At 42.7% G+C, this 20,917-nt stretch overlaps 1 protein-coding gene across 3 annotated transcripts in view; it reads left to right on the top strand.

The window, feature by feature from the left end:
* The first annotated feature begins 466 nt into the window (after positions 1-466).
* The window catches only part of ZNF892 (zinc finger protein 892), a 31,202-nt gene continuing 10,751 nt past the window's right edge, over positions 467-20,917 (top strand). Inside the window, exons 1-2 of one of the 3 annotated variants that reach the window (XM_073240609.1) lie at positions 467-513; positions 1,548-1,635. In XM_073240609.1, coding sequence (XP_073096710.1) covers positions 1,603-1,635 — 33 coding nt within the window. In that variant the 5' untranslated portion in view covers positions 467-513; positions 1,548-1,602. Of the gene's footprint in view, positions 514-624; positions 750-1,547; positions 1,636-20,758; positions 20,803-20,917 lie in introns of those variants that run through there. The other 2 variants (XM_073240608.1, XM_073240614.1) reach the window with 2 other exon arrangements.

Here is a 20,917-nt window from a genome sequence, read left to right as displayed (position 1 = left end):
CAAGGTGCAGCCCAGAAATAAACGTCCCTTATTATTTTGAAGTAATCTTTGACCCCGCCACAACGGGCGTAGTAAAGTTGAGGAACAGGAGAGGAAACGAGGCTGACGCCTCCCTCCGAGTGGGGCACAGCCGCTGAGGAGGGATCGGCGTAGCGGCGGGACGCAGTCACCCGCCGGTTAAGGATGCACGGTAAATGTGCTTTTCCGAGCGGGGTTTGAAGCGGCCCAGTACATATTCCGAGTAAAAATCGGCACCTGGAAAGGGGTGACCTCCAACTGTCCAGAAAGGGTGCTTTGCGAGAGGCCGAACGCTCGAGCTCCGACGCGCCCAGGATCCCCGCGCCGACATGGGAAACGCGCCCCCACTTGAAAAGCCGCTGGCCAGCGTCCCGCGGGGTGCTCTGGGAAGCGGCGTCGGTGACGCGAACCCCGCCCCGCGGAGGATTCTGGGAGTTGTAGTTCGTCCCACCCGGCTCCCCAGATGCCTTTGTTGCCAGGCCGGGCTTACCTTGGGTTGGTTGTGAAGTGGACCCCGGGGTCGAGGAGGGCTGAGCGCGCGGGGTTCTAAGTCCGAGTGGCCGGAAGGAGGGCGGCGGTAGGGATCAGTGAGGGGCTCCCAGCTGCACGGCGGCGGTCGCTCGCGTGTCCTGGGCCGCTGGGTGGACGAGACGCTGGACCCCCGGGCCGTTGTACATTCTCCCCACCCGCCTCCCGGGGCCCTAGTTCTCTGCGCTGGCCGGGGGGCAGAGGTGAGAATATGGGTGGGATGCGCCGCGGTGCCTGCTGGGGAGAAAAAAAGAGAAAGGCTGCCCTCTGGCTGGGCAGGTTCAGAAGAAGCATCCCGTCTCTGTGTGAGAGCGTTTTCTCTTAGCTAGTCTCACCTTGGGGTTTTGAGCAAAAGCCCACCACCTGCGTTGCGCTGAGGGTCATTAGGATAATGTATGCTTCCTTTGCCCCCCAAATCAACAGGTCTGACAGTTTGGCTTTTGATGACTTCCTTTTGTCCTCACAGGAGCCCCCAAAGATGGTAGGAAGGAGACTGTTATAACCACTTGACAAATTAGAGAAAGTGAAGATTTGAGAAGTTACAGGATTTATTTTAAATCCTGGATTTTTTTTTTTTCCCACAAGACCTATCGCTTTTCTGAGAAAGCCACTATTGTATCTGAAAAGCCAAGGTTCAAAAAGATTTTGACTAATGTTCCTTCACTTATGAGGCTGGAATAGACTCATTAAGTGAGGTATGGATTGACTCACAGGGACTTTGAGTATTGTTTTGACTATCACTCAACGGATGGGAGATAGAAATATGTGTTTATGTGTCCAGATCCTCAAAGCAGGGTTCCACTGCAGTTTTAAGGACAGATGAGGGTAGGAGGAGCCTGAGGCAGCAATGGTCATGGCTGTCTTGATTCAGGGATGTTGAGGGATTGTTCTTTGGTTCCCTCTGTCTATTCCTCTCAGGTGACAGGTAGCTGTGTATGGCAGTTTCTTCCAGTTTACTACAAGACGACTGTAACCGTCATGGCTCCTATTTCCATTTCTAGGGTCACTTTCTGAGGACTCAGACCTTCCCCACGCTGGGAACCCAAAAGAAATGGCATGACCACAGGCCTGCTGATGCCTGCATTCCAGGTGGGTTTAGATTTCTTTTTTTTTTCTTCCTGTTTTCGGAACATGGATATGATTTCTTCCACTGTCATGGAATTGCTCAGCCCTGATCTTAGACCAGTGGGTCCATCCTGATAAAATGATGAGCAATGAACCTGACAGTAACTCCTCCCCCCTTGTGCAGAACTTTCCTTTGGCATTACTTCTCTGTCCTCTTGCTGCCTGATGCATACTTACTAGCTTTTCAGGGAAGTAATTGGCCTCATGGTGAGATTCAAAGTAATAAAAGCCAGTTGCCCCTGACTTGTGAAGTTTACTGAGGAGAGAAGATACAGATAAGTAAGATAATTAAACAGCAAGAAGAAACATTTTTTTAATGTAGAAATGACTGTATGGACAAATCATAAAAGGCATTGGAAGAGGTTTTCCATCCTCTGAAGTATTTTGGGGAAAAATACTGGGAAAATAGTTGCACTTTGAAAAAGAAAAAAGACTGAATAGTTGGAGAATAAAATAGTGGAATAGTCTGCGAGAGAACATCTTTAGCAAAAAAGTCTCCAAGTGATGAGAGAGTTGAGGGTCTGCAAGGGACATGTGTCACTGTGCGGTGGGCTGGAGTATGATGAGGTAAGCTTAGGTATGTTGTAGACCACAGGAAAATTGGCACTGGGTCTTAATTCCAGAGGTAGATAAGTCCCCATGAAAGTTTTTAGAGGTCATGCAAGATGCAACCTGCCTCTCTCACTGACTGGAGAGAGAAAAGCAGGATGCTTCTGTAGGATCTGGCCTGGGACAAAAAGAAAAGAAGGAAGGGAGGAAGGGGAGAAAGAAAGAGAATGAAAGAGAAACCTCTTCTGTTCCTCCAGAAAAAAAGCTTCCTCAAATTCTAAACTTTCTTCCAAACAGTAAATCTGTGTATAAAAAATCTGGCACTGAACAAAACAAGAAAAACAGTAGCCCGGACAGAAACTGTATCATTTCTGTGCTTCTGTACATATATAATGGTGATCAATAAGTGCTTGTGATTGTCGACATAATGTACTAAATTAGAAAAATCACACCAACTGCCTCCCATATTTTTTTTTTACCTTTGAAAACTAAGTTTATCAATCTCTTAAAAAAACAATACTTTAAGAGGAGAATGGTAGAGGCACTGGGACTACTGTGGTACCTGCCTCCTAGCACACAGGAGCTGCTGGTCCACGTGAGACACTGGAGAAAACCTCAGTGCTGAGTCCAATCTGAGCTTGTAGGTCTCTTGCAAAAGGGCAGAGGGCAGAGAAAGTCAGTACCATCCGCTGGACAGTGTTTGATTGGTCTGCCTGTGCCCTCAGCACACGCCCACTGAGCAGCTGCTCTGGAAATGAGTTGGATTGCTGAGGCTTTCAGAGGGAATGAAATCTGAAAGGAACTACCAGTTAGGCTGTTACTGTTAGCACTGTTTGCAACAACAACAAAAAAGAACACTACGAATTACATTGCTTGTGTTGATAACTCGTGAGGTAGGCCTTAAGCGACTGTAAACTTAAAGGGTAGTGATTTCATACTTCAAGTATTAGAATAAAGAGTTAAATTATTTTGAGCAGAGTATTTTCAAAGTAGGTAGTTCTTTTAACCTTTTTTCATTATGTGAATTGTCTTACCAGTTTCTGGAGGGTTATACCATAAACATTAGCATGCTGACTATATGCAAGATTAACTGGTTTATTCATATATATGCTCAGGGGGCCATAGCAAAAATGATGACTCAAAGAGAGACAAGACTGGTTCATTTGCTAGCATCCCAGGGATTGGTATGTTTTTTTTTTTTTTTGAGAGGGCATCTCTCATATTTATTGATCGAATGGTTGTTAACAACAATAAAATTCAGTATAGGGGGGTCAATGCTCAATGTACAATCATTAATCCATCTCAAGCCTAATTCTCATCAGTTTCCAATCTTCTGAAGCGTAACGAACAAGTTCTTACATGGTGAACGAATTCTTACATAGTGAATAAATTCTTACATGGTGAACAGTACAAGGGCATTCATCACAGAAACTTTCGGTTTTGATCACGCATTATGACCTATAAACAATCAGGTCAAATATGAATATTCATTTGATTTTTGTACTTGATTTATATGTTGATCCCACATTTCTCCCTCTATTATTATTATTATTTTTATTTTTAATAAAATGCTGAAGTGGTAGGTAGATGCAAGATAAAGGTAGAAAACATAGTTTAGTGCTGTAAGAGGGCAAATGTAGATGATCAGATGATCAGGTGTGTGCCTATGGACTAAGTATTAATCCAGGCTAGACAAGGGCAGCAAGACATCCACGGATGCAGAAGATTTCTCTCAAATCAGGGTGGTTGAGGTTCTGAGCCTCACCTCTGTTGATCCCCAAATTCTCACCTGATGGCCCCCCTGCGACTGTGCCTGTCTTAGGTTGTTCCTCCCTTGAGAAATCTTACCCGTCTCTGGCTAACCAGTCATCTTCCGGGGCCATACAGGGAAATGTAAAGTTGGTAAGTGAGAGAGAAGCCATATTGTTTGAAAAGGTTAGCTTTTTACTTCTTTGCAGATTTATGCCCTGTGGCTTCTATGCCCAGCACTTGTCTCGAGGTATCTTTACCACCTGGAGGAATTATAATACTCGGTAAATTCGATATGAGGCACGAATTCTATTTAAGGGTTGTAATTAGGAAGGAAGAAGAAAAGCTATAGATGTAGCATATGGAAGGAAACATGGGAGGATTGATTATTTCTTTGACATATCTTCTTGTAGAGTACCTTAAGTATGTATAGGTTTTAAACTACTAACTAATTTGCACACACTTATTAACATAATAGGAATACGGTGACATAAACAAAGCAAATCTATAATTACCAGCCATCTCCAGTGAAGCCAAGAAAACCATTTAGGCACCCTAGGCATTTGTGAAAATTTATCTATGATATGATGGATATTTTCCAACTGTACTTGAACCATCAGACAAATTAAAGCAGCCCATTTCTGGGATCTGTTCACATCCCATATGTTCTTTTAACCGTAGATAGTCTATAGTCATGAGATTTTGGAGTGCTACAACTTGCACCCCTCCCAACTCCTGGTTGAGTTCCATCAGTACAGATCCGGTCAAATTCGTTGTCTCACTGTATGCACATGCCAGCCTAGACATCTCCCTCCTCATTCCTGTGGCAAGTCCAGGAGACGGTGGGCTGGAGGCAGCCACAACCGCAGCATCATCCGGATCCCTGTGGAGGCTTTTTGATGATCATCCCCCTGGCACAAGTCCTCCAGAGAGTGCTGATGCCGGAAGCTCCTCCTCATATCGTATCTTAGTTCATTTTCTGGGTATCCAAGCTAGGCCTTGATCTTCTGCATAGAAACAAACAGACCCTTTGCCCACACTTTGACATGCCCTCTATACCACTGTGCAGAACTCATTGGAGGTCAGCACACAGCAACTGCTTTTTTTTTTTTTTATTAAGAGAAAGGAATATTATCAGAAAAGAGTACCTCCATAGCTGATCATCTGACACCCTTTAAGTGATCAACATTAAGGATATTTAAAGCATGCGTTGATCTTTGATTTACCAATAGTTTTATCCTATCAAGGAATAATCCCCCTTTTCTTTCTTTCTTTCTTTATTTTATTTTTTTTTAATTTTTAATCTACACTTACATGAAGAATACTATGTTTACTATGCTCTCCCCTATATCAGGTCCCCCCTAACAACCACATTACGGTTACTGTCCATCAGCTTAGCAAAATGTTGTAGAGTCATTACTTCTCCTCTCTGTGTTGTGCAGCCCACCCTCCCCTTTCTCCCTCCCCCCCATGCATGCTAATCTTAATACCCCCCTTCTTCTTCCCCCCCTTATCCCTCCCTGCCCACCCATCCTCCCCAGTTCCTTTCCCTTTGGTACCTGTTAGTCCATTTTTGGGTTCTGTAATTCCGCTGCTGTTTTGTTCCTTCAGTTTTTCCTTTGTTCCTATACTCCTCAGATGAGTGAAATCATTTGGTATTTCTCTTTCTCCGCTTGGCTTATTTCACTGAGCATAATACTCTCCAGCTCCATCCATGTTGCTGCAAATGGTTGGATTTTTCCACTTCTTATGGCTGAGTAGTATTCCATTGTGTATATGTACCACATCTTCTTTATCCATTCATCTACCAATGGACATTTAAGTTGCTTCCAATTCTTGGCTATTGTAAATAGTACTGCGATAAACATAGGGGTGCATCTGTCTTTCTCAAACTTGATTGCTGTGTTCTTAGGGTAAATTCCTAGGAGTGGAATTCCTGGGTCAAATGGTAGGTCTGTTTTGAGCATTTTGATGAACCTCCATACTGCTTTCCACAATGGTTGAACTAATTTACATTCCCACCAGCAGTGTAGGAGGGTTCCCCTTTCTCCACAGCCTCGCCAACATTTGTTGTTGTTTGTCTTTTGGATGGCAGCTATCCTTACTGGTGTGAGGTGATACCTCATTGTAGTTTTAATTTGCATTTCTCTGATAATTAGCGATGTGGAGCATCTTTTCATGTGTCTGTTGGCCATCTGTATTTCTTTTTTAGAGAACTGTCTGTTCAGTTCCTCTGCCCATTTTTTTTTTTTTTTAATATCCTGATTTATTTTTTATTTATTTATTTATTTTTTTGAGAGGGCATCTCTCATATTTATTGATCAAATGGTTGTTAACAACAATAAAATTCAGTATAGGGGGGTCAATGCTCAATGTACAATCATTAATCCATCTCAAGCCTAATTCTCGTCAGTCTCCAATCTTCTGAAGCATAACGAACAAGTTCTTACATGGTGAACGAATTCTTACAGAGTGAATAAATTCTTACATGGTGAACAGTACAAGGGCATTCATCACAGAAACTTTCGGTTTTGATCATGCAATGTGACCTATAAACCATCAGGTCAAATATGAATATTCATTTGATTTTTGTACTTGATTTATATGTTGATCCCACATTTCTCCTATTATTATTATTATTTTTATTTTTAATAAAATGCTGAAGTGGTAGGTAGATGCAAGATAAAGGTAGAAAACATAGTTTAGTGCTGTAAGAGGGCAAATGTAGATGATCAGATGATCAGGTGTGTGCCTATGGACTAAGTATTAATCCAGGCTAGACAAGGGCAGCAAGACATCCACGGATGCAGAAGATTTCTCTCAAATCAGGGTGGTTGAGGTTCTGAGCCTCACCTCTGTTGATCCCCAAATTCTCACCTGATGGCCCCCCTGCGACTGTGCCTGTCTTAGGTTGTTCCTCCCTTGAGGAATCTTACCCGTCTCTGGCTAACCAGTCATCTTCCGGGGCCATACAGGGAAATGTAAAGTTGGTAAGTGAGAGAGAAGCCATATTGTTTGCAAAGGTTAGCTTTTTACTTCTTTGCAGATTAATGCCCTGTGGCTTCTATGCCCAGCACTTGTCTCGAGGTATCTTTACCACCTGGAGGAATTATGATACTCGGTAAATTCTATATGAGGCACGAATTCTATTTAAGGTTTGTAATTAGGAAGGAAGAAGAAAAGCTATAGATGTAGCATATGAAGGAAACTTGGGAGGATTGATTATTTCTTTGACATATCTTCTTGTATAGTGCCTTAAGTATGTATAGGTTTTAAACTACTAACTAATTTGCACACACATATTAACATAATAGGAATACGGAGACATAAACAAAGTAAATCTATAATTACCAGCCATCTCCAGTGAAGCCAAGAAAACCATTTAGGCACCCTAGGCATTTGTGAAAATTTATCTATGATATGATGGATATTTTCCAACTGTACTTGAACCATCAGACAAATTAAAGCAGCCCATTTCTGGGATCTGTTCACATCCCATATGTTCTTTTAACCATAGATAGTCTATAGTCATGAGATTTTGGGGTGCTACAACTTGCACCCCTCCCAACTCCTGGTTGAGTTCCAACAGTACAGATCCAGTCAAATTCGTTGTCTCACTGTATGCACATGCCAGCCTAGACATCTCCCTCCTCCTTCTTATGGCAAGTCCAGGAGACGGTGGGCTGGATGCAGCCACAACCGCAGCATCGTCCGGATCCCTGTGGAGGCTTTTTGATGATCATCCCCCGGCACGAGTCCTCCAGAGAGTGCTGATGCCGGAAGCTCCTCCTCATATCATATCTTAGTTCATTTTCTGGGTATCCAAGCTAGGCCTTGATCTTCTGCATAGAAACAAACAGACCCTTTGCCCACACTTTGACATGCCCTCTATACCACTGTGCAGAACTCATTGGAGGTCAGCACACAGTAACTGCTTTTTTTTTTTTTTTTTTTTTTTTAATTAAGAGAAAGGAATATTATCAGAAAAGAGTACCTCCATAGCTGATCATCTGACACCCTTTAAGTGATCAACATTAAGGATATTTAAAGCATGCGTTGATCTTTGATTTACCAATAGTTTTATCCTGTTAAGGAGTAATCCCCCTTTTCTTTCTTTCTTTCTTTTTTTTTTTTTTTAATTTTTAATCTACACTTACCTGAAGAATACTATGTTTACTATGCTCTCCGCTATATCAGGTCCCCCCCTAACAACCACATTACGGTTACTGTCCATCAGCTTAGCAAAATGTTGTAGAGTCACTACTTGTCCTCTCTGTGTTGTGCAGCCCACCCTCCCCTTTCTCCCTCCCGCCATGCATGCTAATCTTAATACCCCCCTTCTTCTTCCCCCCTCTTATCCCTCCCTGCCCACCCATCCTCCCCAGTTCCTTTCCCTTTGGTACCTGTTAGTCCATTTTTGGGTTCTGTAATTCTGCTGCTGTTTTGTTCCTTCAGTTTTTCCTTTGTTCCTATACTCCTCAGATGAGTGAAATCATTTGGTATTTCTCTTTCTCCGCTTGGCTTATTTCACTGAGCATAATACTCTCCAGCTCCATCCATGTTGCTGCAAATGGTTGGATTTTTCCACTTCTTATGGCTGAGTAGTATTCCATTGTGTATATGTACCACATCTTCTTTATCCATTCATCTACAGATGGACATTTAGGTTGCTTCCAATTCTTGGCTATTGTAAATAGTGCTGCGATAAACATAGGAGTGCATCTGTCTTTCTCAAACTTGATTGCTGCGTTCTTAGGGTAAATTCCTAGGAGTGGAATTCCTGGGTCAAATGGTAGGTCTGTTTTGAGCATTTTGATGCACCTCCATACTGCTTTCCACAATGGTTGAACTAATTTACATTCCCACCAGCAGTGTAGGAGGGTTCCCCTTTCTCCACAGCCTCGCCAACATTTGTTGTTGTTTGTCTTTTGGATGGCAGCTATCCTTACTGGTGTGAGGTGATACCTCATTGTAGTTTTAATTTGCATTTCTCTGATAATTAGCGATGTGGAGCATCTTTTCATGTGTCTCTTGGCCATCTGTATTTCTTTTTTGGAGAACTGTCTGTTCAGTTCCTCTGCCCATTTTTTAATTGGGTTATTTGTTTTTTGTTTGTTGAGGCATGTGAGCTCTTTATATATTCTGGACGTCAAGCCTTTATCAGATCTGTCATTTTCAAATATATTCTCCCATACTGTAGGGTTCCTTTTTGTTCTATTGATGGTGTCTTTCGCTGTACAGAAGCTTTTCAGCTTAATGTAGTCCCACTTGCTCATTTTTGCTGTTGTTTTCCTTGCCCGGGGAGATATGTTCAAGAAGAGATCACTCATGTTTATGTCTAAGAGGTTTTTGCCTATGTTTTTTTCCAAGAGTTTAATGGTTTCGTGACTTACATTCAGGTCTTTGATCCATTTTGAGTTTACCTTTGTATATGGGGTGAGACAATGGTCCAGTTTCATTCTCCTACATGTAGCTGTCCAGTTTTGCCAGCACCATCTGTTGAAGAGACTGTCATTTTGCCATTGTATGTCCATGGCTCCTTTATCAAATATTAATTGACCATATATGTTTGGGTTAATTTCTGGGGTCTCTAATCTGTTCCACTGGTCTGTGGCTCTGTTCTTGTGCCAGTACCAAATTGTCTTGATTACTATGGCTTTGTAGTAGAGCTTGAAGTTGGGGAGTGAGATCCCCCCTACTTTATTCTTCTTTTTCAGGATTGCTTTGGCTATTCGGGGTCTTTGGTGTTTCCATATGAATTTTTGAATTATTTGTTCTAATTCATTGAAGAATGTTGCTGGTAATTTGAGAGGGATTGCATCAAATTTGTATATTGCTTTGGGCAGGATGGCCATTTTGACGATATTAATTCTTCCTAGCCATGAGCATGGGATGAGTTTCCATTTATTAGTGTCCCCTTTAATTTCTCTTAAGAGTGACTTGTAGTTTTCAGAGTATAAGTCTTTCACTTCTTTGGTTAGGTTTATTCCTAGGTATTTTATTCTTTTTGATGCAATGGTGAATGGAATTGTTTTCCTGATTTCTCTTTCTATTGATTCGTTGTTAGTGTATAGGAAAGCTACAGATTTCTGTGTGTTGATTTTGTATCCTGCAACTTTGCTGTATTCCGATATCAGTTCTAGTAGTTTTGGAGTGGAGTCTTTAGGGTTTTTTATGTACAGTATCATATCATCTGCAAATAGTGACAGTTTAACTTCTTCTTTACCAATCTGGATTCCTTGTATTTCTTTGTTTTGTCTGATTGCCGTGGCTAGGACCTCCAGTACTATGTTAAATAACAGTGGGGAGAGTGGGCATCCCTGTCTGGTTCCCGATCTCAGTGGAAATGCTTTCAGCTTCTCGCTGTTCAGTATAATGCTGGCTGTGGGTTTATCATATATGGCCTTTATTATGTTGAGGTACTTGCCCTCTATTCCCATTTTGCTGAGAGTTTTTATCATGAATGGATGTTGAATTTTGTCAAATGCTTTTTCAGCATCTATGGAGATGATCATGTGGTTTTTGTCTTTCTTTTTGTTGATGTGGTGGATGATGTTGATGGATTTTCGAATGTTGTACCATCCTTGCATCCCTGGGATGAACCCCACTTGGTCATGGTGTATGATCCTTTTGATATACTGTTGAATTCTGTTTGCTAATATTTTATTGAGTATTTTTGCATCTACATTCATCAGGGATATTGGTCTGTAATTTTCTTTTTTGGTGAGGTCTTTTCCTGGTTTTGGTATTAGGGTGATGTTGGCTTCATAGAATGAGTTTGGGAGTATTCCCTCTTCTTCTATTTTGTGGAACACTTTAAGGAGAATGGGTATTATGTCTTCTCTGTGTGTCTGATAAAATTCCGAGGTAAATCCGTCCGGCCCCGGGGTTTTGTTCTTGGGTAGTTTTTTGATTACTGTTTCAATTTCTTTGCTTGTAATTGGTTTGTTTAACTTTTGTGTTTCTTCCTTGGTCAGTCTTGGGAGGTTGTATTTTTCTAGGAAGTTGTCCATTTCTTCTAGGTTTTCCAGCTTGTTGGCATGTAGGTTTTCATAGTAGTCTTTAATAATTCTTTGTATTTCTGTGGAGTCTGTCGTGATTTTTCCATTCTCATTTCTGATTATGTTGATTTGTGTTGACTCTCTTTTTCTCTTAATAAGTTGGGCTAGAGGCTTATCTATTTTGTTTATTTTCTCAAAGAACCAGCTCTTGGTTTCGTTGATTTTTGCTATTGTTTTATTCGTCTCAATTTTGTTTATTTCTTCTCTGATCTTTATTATGTCCCTCCTTCTGCTGACTTTAGGCCTCATTTGTTCTTCTTTTTCCAGTTTTAATAATTGTGATGTTAGACTATTCATTTGGGATTGTTCTTCCTTCTTCAAGTGTGCCTGGATTGCTATATACTTTCCTCTTAAGACTGCTTTCGCTGCATCCCACAGAAGTTGGGGCTTAGTGTTGTTGTTGTCATTTGTTTCTATATATTCCTTGATCTCTATTTTGATTTGTTCATTGATCCATTGATTATTTAGTAGCATGTTGTTAAGCCTCCATGTGTTTGTGAGCCTTTTTGTTTTCTTTGTAGAATTTATTTCTACTTTCATACCTTTGTGGTCTGAAAAATTGGTTGGTAGAATTTCAATATTGTGGAATTTACTGAGGCTCTTTTTGTGAGCTAGTATGTGGTCTATTCTGGAGAATGTTCCATGTGCACTTGAGAAGAATGTATATCCTGTTGCTTTTGGATGTAGAGTTCTATAGATGTCTATTAGGTCCATCTGTTCTAGTGTGTTGTTCAGTGCCTGTGTGTCTTTACTTATTTTCTGCCCGGTGGATCTATCCTTTGGGGTGAGTGGTGTGTTGAAGTCTCCTACAATGAATGCATTGCAGTCTATTTCCCTCTTTAGTTCTGTTAGTATTTGCTTCACATATGCTGGTGCTCCTGTATTGGGTGCATATATATTTAGAATGGTTATATCCTCTTGTTGGACTGAGCCCTTTATCATTATGTAGTGGCCTTCTTTATCTCTTGTTACTTTCTTTGTTTTGAAGTCTATTTTGTCTGATATTAGTACTGCAACCCCTGCTTTCTTCTCACTGTTGTTTGCCTGAAATATGTTTTTCCATCCCTTGACTTTTAGTCTATGCTTATCTTTGGGTTTAAGGTGAGTTTCTTGTAAGCAGCATATAGATGGGTCTTGCTTTTTTATCCATTCTATTACTCTATGTCTTTTGATTGGTGCATTAAGTCCATTTACATTTAGGGTGACTATTGAAAGATATGTACTTATTGCCATTGCAGGCTTTAGATTCGTGGTTACCAAAGGTTCAAGGTTAGCTTCTTTAGTATCTTACTGCCTAACTTAGCTCACTTATTGAGCTGTTATATACACTGTCTGGAGATTCTTTTCTTCTCTCCCTTCTTATTCCTCCTCCTCCATTCTTCATATGTTGTGTGTTTTGTTCTGTGCTCTTTTTAGGGGTGCTCCCATCTAGAGCAGTCCCTGTAGGATGCCCTGTAGAGGTGGTTTGTGGGAAGCAAATTCCCTCAGCTTTTGCTTGTCTGGGAATTGTTTGATCCCACCATCATATTTAAATGATAGTCGTGCTGGATACAGTATCCTTGGTTCAAGGCCCTTCTGTTTCATTGCATTAAGTATATCATGCCATTCTCTTCTGGCCTGTAGGGTTTCTGTTGAGAAGTCTGATGTTAGCCTGATTGGTTTTCCTTTATAGGTGACCTTTTTCTCTCTAGCTGCCTTTAAAACTCTTTCCTTGTCCTTGATCCTTGCCATTTTAATTATTATGTGTCTTGGTGTTGTCCTCCTTGGATCCTTTCTGTTGGGGGTTCTGTATAATTCCATAGTCTGTTCGATTATTTCCTCCCCCAGTTTGGGGAAGTTTTCAGCAATTATTTCTTCAAAGACACTTTCTATCCCTTTTCCTCTTTCTTCCTCTTCTGGTATCCCTATAATACGAATGTTTTTCCTTTTGTATTGGTCACATATTTCTCTTAGTGTTGTTTCATTCCTGGAGATCCTTTTATCTCTCTCTATGTCAGCTTCTATACGTTCCTGTTCTCTGGCTTCTATTCCTTCAATGGCCTCTTGCATCTTATCCATTCTGCTTATAAATCCTTCCAGGGATTGTTTCACTTCTGTGATCTCTTTCCTGACATCTGTGATCTCCTTCCAGACTTCATCCCACTGCTCTTGCATTTTTCTCTGCATCTCATCCCACTGCTCTTGCATTTTTCTCTGCATCTCATCCCATTGCTCTTGCATTTTTTTCTGCATCTCTGTCAGCATGTTCATGATTTTTATTTTGAATTCTTTTTCAGGAGGACTAGTTAGGTCTGTCTCCTTCTCAGGTGTTGTCTCTGTGATCTTTGTCTGCCTGTAGTTTTGCCTTTTCATGGTGATAGAGATAGTTTGCAGAGCTGGTACAAGTGACCGCTGGAAGAGCTTCCCTTCTTGTTGGTTTGTAGCCTTTTCCTGGGAGAATAGCGACCTCTAGTGGCTTGTGCTGGGCAGCTGTGCGCAGACAGGGCTTCTGCTTCCTGCCCAGTTGCTTTGGGGTTTATCTCCGCTGTTGCTGTGGGCTTGGCCTGGCTGGGGCTGTTCCTCCAAAATGGTGGAGCCCCGTTGGAGGGGGAGCAGCCAGGAGACTATTTATCTCCGTAAGGGGCCTCTGTGCTCCCTGCTGCCCAGGGGGTTAGAGTGCCCAGAGATCCCCAGATTCCCTGCTTCTTGTCTAAGTGACCTGTCCTGCCTCTTTAAGATTTCCAAAAAGCACTCTCCAAACCAAAACAACAGCAGCAACAATGAGAGAGGGAACAGAAAGAAAGAGAAAAAAAAAAGGAAAAAAAAGGAAAAAACAAGCGATTTTTTTTTTTTTTTTCTCCTCAGGTGCCGGTCCCAGGCACCTGCTCACTGGTCCTGCTGCCCTGTCTCCCTAGCACCAGGGTCCCTGTCCTTTCAAGGCTTCCAGAAAGCACCCACCCACCAGTCCCGCAGGGAAGGAACGCTGAATATTCTTTGTCCTCAGGCACTGGTCCCACGCACCCGCTCACCAGTCCCGCCGCCCTGCCTCCCTAGCACCGGGGTCCCTGTCCCTTCAAGGCTTCCAAAAAGCACTCGGCAAAAAGAGAGAAAAAAAAGGGGAAAAACGCGCGATTTCTTCCGTCCTCAGGTGCTGGTCTCAGGCACCCACCCACCGGTCCCACAGGGAAAAATGCGGGATATTCTTTGTCTTCAGGTGCCGGTCCCAGGCACCCGCTCACTAGTCCCGCCGCCCTGCCTCCCTAGCACCGGGGTCCCTGTCCCTTTTAGGCTTCCAAAAAGCACTCGCAGAAAAGAGAAAAAAAAAAAAATGGGAAAAACGTGCGATTTCCTCTGTCCTCAAGTGCCGGTCTCAGGCACCCGCCCACCGGTCCCGCAGGGAAAAATGGGGGATATTCTTTGTCCTCAGGCGCCGGTCCCAGCCACCCGCTCACCAGTCCCGCCACCGTGCCTCCCTAGCACTGGGGTCCCCGTCCCTTCAAGGCTTCCAAAAAGCGCTCGCCAAAAAGAGAAAAAAAAAAAAAAGGGGAAAAACGCGCGACCTCCTCCGTCCTCAGGCACCGGTCTCAGGCACCCGCCCCCAGGTCTCGCAGGGAGAAACGCGGGATATTCTTTGTCCTCCGGCGCCGTTCCCAGGCACCTCCTCACCGGTCCCGCCACCCTGCCTCCCCAGCAACGGGGGCCCGTCCCTCTAAGGCTTCCAAAAAGCGCTCGCCAAAAAAAAAGAAAAAAAAACCGCTCCGGTTTCTCTCCACCCGCCGGGAGCCGGGGGGAGGGGCGCTCGGGTCCCGCCGGGCCGGGGCTTGTATCTTACCCCCTTCACAAGGCGCTGGGTTCTTGCAGGTGTGGATGTGGTCTGGATGTTGTCCTGTGTCCTGTGGTCTCTATTTTAGGAAGATTTTTCTTTGTTATATTTTCATAGCTCTATGTGTTTTTGGGAGGAGATTTCCACTGCTCTACTCACGCCGCCATCTTGGCTCCGCCCACCCCTCTGCCCATTTTTTAATTGGGTTATTTTTTGTTTGTTTGTTGAGGCGTGTGAGCTCTTTATATATTCTGGACGTCAAGCCTTTATCGGATCTGTCATTTTCAAATATATTCTCCCATACTGTAGGGTTCCTTTTTGTTCTATTGATGGTGTCTTTCGCTGTACAGAAGCTTTTCAGCTTAATGTAGTCCCACTTGCTCATTTTTGCTGTTGTTTTCCTTGCCCGGGGAGATAATGTTCAAGAAGAGGTCACTCATGTTTATGTCTAAGAGGTTTTTGCCTATGTTTTTTTCCAAGAGTTTAATGGTTTCATGACTTACATTCAGGTCTTTGATCCATTTTGAGTTTACCTTTGTATATGGGGTTAGACAATGGTCCAGTTTCATTCTCCTACATGTAGCTGTCCAGTTTTGCCAGCACCATCTGTTGAAGAGACTGTCATTTTGCCATTGTATGTCCATGGCTCCTTTATCAAATATTAATTGACCATATATGTTTGGGTTAATATTTGGAGTCTCTATTCTGTTCCACTGGTCTGTGGCTCTGTTCTTGTGCCAGTACCAAATTGTCTTGATTACTATGGCTTTGTAGTAGAGCTTGAAGTTGGGGAGTGAGATCCCCCCTACTTTATTCTTCTTTTTCAGGATTGCTTTGGCTATTCGGGGTCTTTGGTGTTTCCATATGAATTTTTGAATTATTTGTTCCAATTCATTGAAGAATGTTGCTGGTAATTTGAGAGGGATTGCATCAAATCTGTATATTGCTTTGGGCAGGATGGCCATTTTGACGATATTAATTCTTCCTAGCCATGAGCATGGGATGAGTTTCCATTTATTAGTGTCCCCTTTAATTTCTCTTAAGAGTGACTTGTAGTTTTCAGAGTATAAGTCTTTCACTTCCTTGGTTAGGTTTATTCCTAGGTATTTTATTCTTTTTGATGCAATGGTGAATGGAATTGTTTTCCTGATTTCTCTTTCTATTGGTTCATTGTTAGTGTATAGGAAAGCTACAGATTTCTGTGTGTTAATTTTGTATCCTGCAACTTTGCTGTATTCCGATATCAGTTCTAGTAGTTTTGGGGTGGAGTCTTTAGGGTTTTTTATGTACAGTATCATATCATCTGCAAATAGTGACAGTTTACCTTCTTTTTTACCAATCTGGATTCCTTGTATTTCTTTGTTTTGTCTGATTGCCATGGCTAGGACCTCCAGTACTATGTTAAATAACAGTGGGGAGAGTGGGCATCCTTGTCTGGTTCCCAATCTCAGAGGAAATGCTTTCAGCTTCTCGCTGTTCAGTATAATGCTGGCTGTGGGTTTATCATAATGGCCTTTATTATGTTGAGGTACTTGCCCTCTATTCCCATTTTGCTGAGAGTTTTTATCATGAATGGATGTTGAATTTTGTCAAATGCTTTTTCAGCATCTATGGAGATGATCATGTGGTTTTTGTCTTTCTTTTTGTTGATGTGGTGGATGATGTTGATGGATTTTCGAATGTTGTACCATCCTTGCATCCCTGGGATGAACCCCACTTGGTCATGGTGTATGATCCTTTTGATATACTGTTGAATTCTGTTTGCTAATATTTTATTGAGTATTTTTGCATCTACATTCATCAGGGATATTGGTCTGTAATTTTCTTTTTTGGTGGGGTCTTTGCCTGGTTTTGGTATTTGGATGATGTTGGCTTCATAGAATGAGTTTGGGAGTATTCCCTCTTCTTCTATTTTGTGGAACACTTTAAGGAGAATGGGTATTATGTCTTCTCTGTGTGTCTGATAAAATTCCGAGGTAAATCCGTCCGATCCCGGGGTTTTGTTCTTAGGTAGATTTTTGATTACTGTTTCAATTTCTTTGCTCGTAATTGGTTTGTTTAACTTTTGTGTTTCTTCCTTGGTCAGTCTTGGGAGGTTGTATTTTTCTAGGAAGTTGTCCATTTCTTCTAGGTTTTCCAGCTTGTTGGCATATAGGTTTTCATAGTAGTCTTTAATAATTCTTTGTATTTCTGTGGAGTCTGTCATGATTTTTCCATTCTCATTTCTGATTATGTTGATTTGTGTTGATTCTCTTTTTCTCTTAATAAGTTTGGCTAGAGGCTTATCTATTTTGTTTATTTTCTCGAAGGACCAGCTCTTGGTTTCGTTGATTTTTGCTATTGTTTTATTCTTCTCAATTTTGTTTATTTCTTCTCTGATCTTTATTATGTCCCTCCTTCTGCTGACTTTAGGCCTCATTTGTTCTTCTTTTTCCAGTTTTGATAATTGTGATGCTAGACTATTCATTTGGGATTGTTCTTCCTTCTTCAAGTGTGCCTGGATTGCTATATACTTTCCTCTTAAGACTGCTTTCGCTGCATCCCACAGAAGTTGGGGCTTAGTGTTGTTGTTGTCATTTGTTTCTGTTTATTCCTTGATCTCTATTTTTATTTGTTCATTGATCCATTGATTATTTAGTAGCATGTTGTTAAGCCTCCATGTGTTTGTGAGCCTTTTTGTTTTCTTTGTAGAATTTATTTCTACTTTTATACCTTTGTGGTCTGAAAAATTGGTTGGTAGAATTTCAATATTTTGGAATTTACTGAGGCTCTTTTTGTGAGCTAGTATGTGGTCTATTCTGGAGAATGTTCCATGTGCACTTGAGAAGAATGTATATCCTGTTGCTTTTGGATGTAGAGTTCTATAGATGTCTATTAGGTCCATCTGTTCTAGTGTGTTGTTCAGTGCCTGTGTGTCCTTACTTATTTTCTGCCCGGTGGATCTATCCTTTGGGGTGAGTGGTGTGTTGAAGTCTCCTACAATGAATGCATTGCAGTCTATTTCCCTCTTTAGTTCTGTTAGTATTTGCTTCACATATGCTGGTGCTCCTGTATTGGGTCCATATATATTTAGAATGGTTATATCCTCTTGTTGGACTGAGCCCTTTATCATTATGTAGTATCCTTCTTTATCTCTTGTTACTTTCTTTGTTTTGAAGTCTATTTTGTCTGATATTAGTACTGCAACCCCTGCTTTCTTCTCACTATTGTTTGCCTGAAATATGTTTTTCCATCCCTTGACTTTTAGTCTATGCTTATCTTTGGGTTTAAGGTGAGTTTCTTGTAAGCAGCATATAGATAGGTCTTGCTTTTTTATCCATTCTATTACTCTATGTCTTTTGATTGGTGCATTAAGTCCATTTACATTTAGGGTGACTATTGAGAGATATGTACTTATTGCCATTGCAGGCTTTAGATTCGTGGTTACCAAAGGTTCAAGGTTAGCTTCTTTAGTATCTTACTGCCTAACTTAGCTCACTTATTGAGCTGTTATATACACTGTCTGGAGAGTCTTTTCTTCTCTCCCTTCTTATTCCTCCTCCTCCATTCTTCATATGTTGTGTGTTTTGTTCTGTGCTCTTTTTAGGGGTGCTCCCATCTAGAGCAGTCCCTGTAGGATGCCCTTTAGAGGTGGTTTGTGGGAAGCAAATTCCCTCAGCTTTTGCTTGTCTGGGAATTGTTTAATCCCGCCATCATATTTAAATGATAGTCGTGCTGGATACAGTATCCTTGGTTCAAGGCCCTTCTGTTTCATTGCATTAAGTATATCATGCCATTCTCTTCTGGCCTATAGGGTTTCTGTCGAGAAGTCTGATGTTAGCCTGATGGGTTTTCCTTTATAGGTGACCTTTTTCTCTCTAGCTGCCTTTAAAACTCTTTCCTTGTCCTTGATCCTTGCCATTTTAATTACTATGTGTCTTGGTGTTGTCCTCCGTGGATCCTTTCTGTTGGGGGTTCTGTGTAATTCCATAGTCTGTTCGATTATTTCCTCCCCCAGTTTGGGGAAGTTTTCAGCAATTATTTCTTCAAAGAGACTTTCTATCCCTTTTCCTCTTTCTTCTTCTTCTGGTATCCCTATAATACGAATATTATTCCTTTTGGCTTGGTCACATAGTTCTCTTAGTATTGTTTCATTCCTGGAGATCCTTTTATCTCTCTCTATGTCAGCCTCTGTACGTTCCTGTTCTCTGGCTTCTGTTCCTTCAATGGCCTCTTGCATCTTATCCATTCTGCTTATAAATCCTTCCAGGGATTGTTTCACTTCTGTGATCTCCTTCCTGACATCTGTGATCTCCTTCCGGACTTCATCCCACTGCTCTTGCATTTTTCTCTGCATCTCATCCCATTGCTCTTGCATTTTTCTCTGCATCTCTGTCAGCATGTTCATGATTTTTATTTTGAATTCTTTTTCAGGAGGACTGGTTAGGTCTGTCTCCTTCTCAGGTGTTGTCTCTGTGATCTGCCTGTCTCTTTGTCTGCCTGTAGTTTTGCCTTTTCATGGTGATAGAGATAGTTTGCAGAGCTGGTACGAGTGACTTCTGGAAGAGCTTCCCTTCTTGTTGGTTTGTGGCCTTCCTCTCCTGGGAGAATAGCGACCTCTAGTGGCTTGTGCTGGGCAGCTTTCAGACAGGGCTTCTGCTTCCTGCCCGGTTGCTATGGGGTTTATCTCCGCTGTTGCTGTGGGCGTGACCTGGCTGGGGCTGCTCCTCCAAAATGGTCGAGCCCCTTGGAGGGGGAGCGGCCGGGAGGCTATTTATCTCCGTAAGTGGCCTCTGTGCTCCCTGCTGCCCAGGGGGTTAGAGTGCCCAGAGATCCCCAGATTCCCTGCCTCTGGTCTAAGTGTCCTGTCCTGCCCCTTTAAGACTTCCAAAAAGCACTCTCCAAACCAAAACAACAACAGCAACAATGAGAGAGGGAACAGAAAAAAAAAAAAAAAAAAGGAAAGAACACGCGATTTTTTTTTGTCCTCAGGCGCCAGTCCCAGGCACCCGCTCACCGGTCCCGCCGCCCTGCCGCCCTAGCACCGAGGTCCCTGTCCCTTCAAGGCTTCCAAAAAGCACTCGCCAAAAAGAGAAAAAAAAGGGGAAAATGTGCGATTTCCTCCGTCCTCAGGTGCCCGTCTCAGGCACCCGCCCACCGTTCCTGCAGGGAAAAATGCGGGATATTCTTTGTCCTCAGGCGCCGGTCCCAGGCACCCGCTCACCGGTCCTGCTGCTCTGCCTCCCTAGCACCAGGGTCCCTGTCCCTTTAAGGCTTCCAAAAAGCTCTCGCCAAACAGAGAAAAAAAAAAGGGGGGGGGGGGGAAACGCGCGATTTCCTCTGTCTTCAGGTACCGGTCTCAGGCACCCGCCCACCGGTCCCACAGGGATAAGCGCGGGATATTCTTTGTCTTCAGGTGCCTGTCCCAGGCACCCGCTCACCAGTCCCGCCGCCCTGCCTCCCTAGCACCGGGGTCCCTGTCCCTTTAAGGCTTCCAAAAAGCGCTCGCCAAAAAGAGAAAAAAATAGGGGAAAAACGCGCGATTTCCTCCGTCCTCAGGCGCCGGTCTCAGGCACTTGCCCACCGGTCCCGCAGGGAAAAATGCGGGATATTCTTTGTCCTCAGGCGCCAGTCCCAGGCACCTGCTCACCGGTCCTGCCACCCTGCCTCCCTAGCAACGGGGGCACTGTCCCTTTAAGGCTTCCAAAAAGCACTCGCCAAAAAAAAAAAAAAAAAACCGCTCTGGTTTCTTTCCACCCGCCGGGACCCGGGGGGAGGGGTGCTCGGGTCCCGCCGGGCCGGGGCTTGTATCTTACCCTCTTCACAAGGCGCTGGGTTCTTGCAGGTGTGGATGTGGTCTGGATGTTGTCCTGTGTCCTGTGGTCTCTATTTTAGGAAGATTTATCTTTGTTATATTTTCATAGCTCTATGTGTTTTGGGGAGGAGATTTCCACTGCTCTACTCACGCCGCCATCCTGGCTCCGCCTCCTGGTATGTTTTAATGTATCTTATTAAATTGAAGTTGTATAGAAAATTTTTTTATAGAATTAGAAAAATTATTAAATATCTGTCTTACCAGCAGTAAACAGATTCAGCTATAGATTCA

Source organism: Manis javanica, chromosome 1 (assembly GCF_040802235.1).
Source record: "Manis javanica isolate MJ-LG chromosome 1, MJ_LKY, whole genome shotgun sequence".
Classification (NCBI taxonomy): domain Eukaryota; kingdom Metazoa; phylum Chordata; class Mammalia; order Pholidota; family Manidae; genus Manis; species Manis javanica.
Note: the sequence above shows the minus strand (reverse complement) of the source record. Positions and strands in the feature narration are given on the sequence as shown.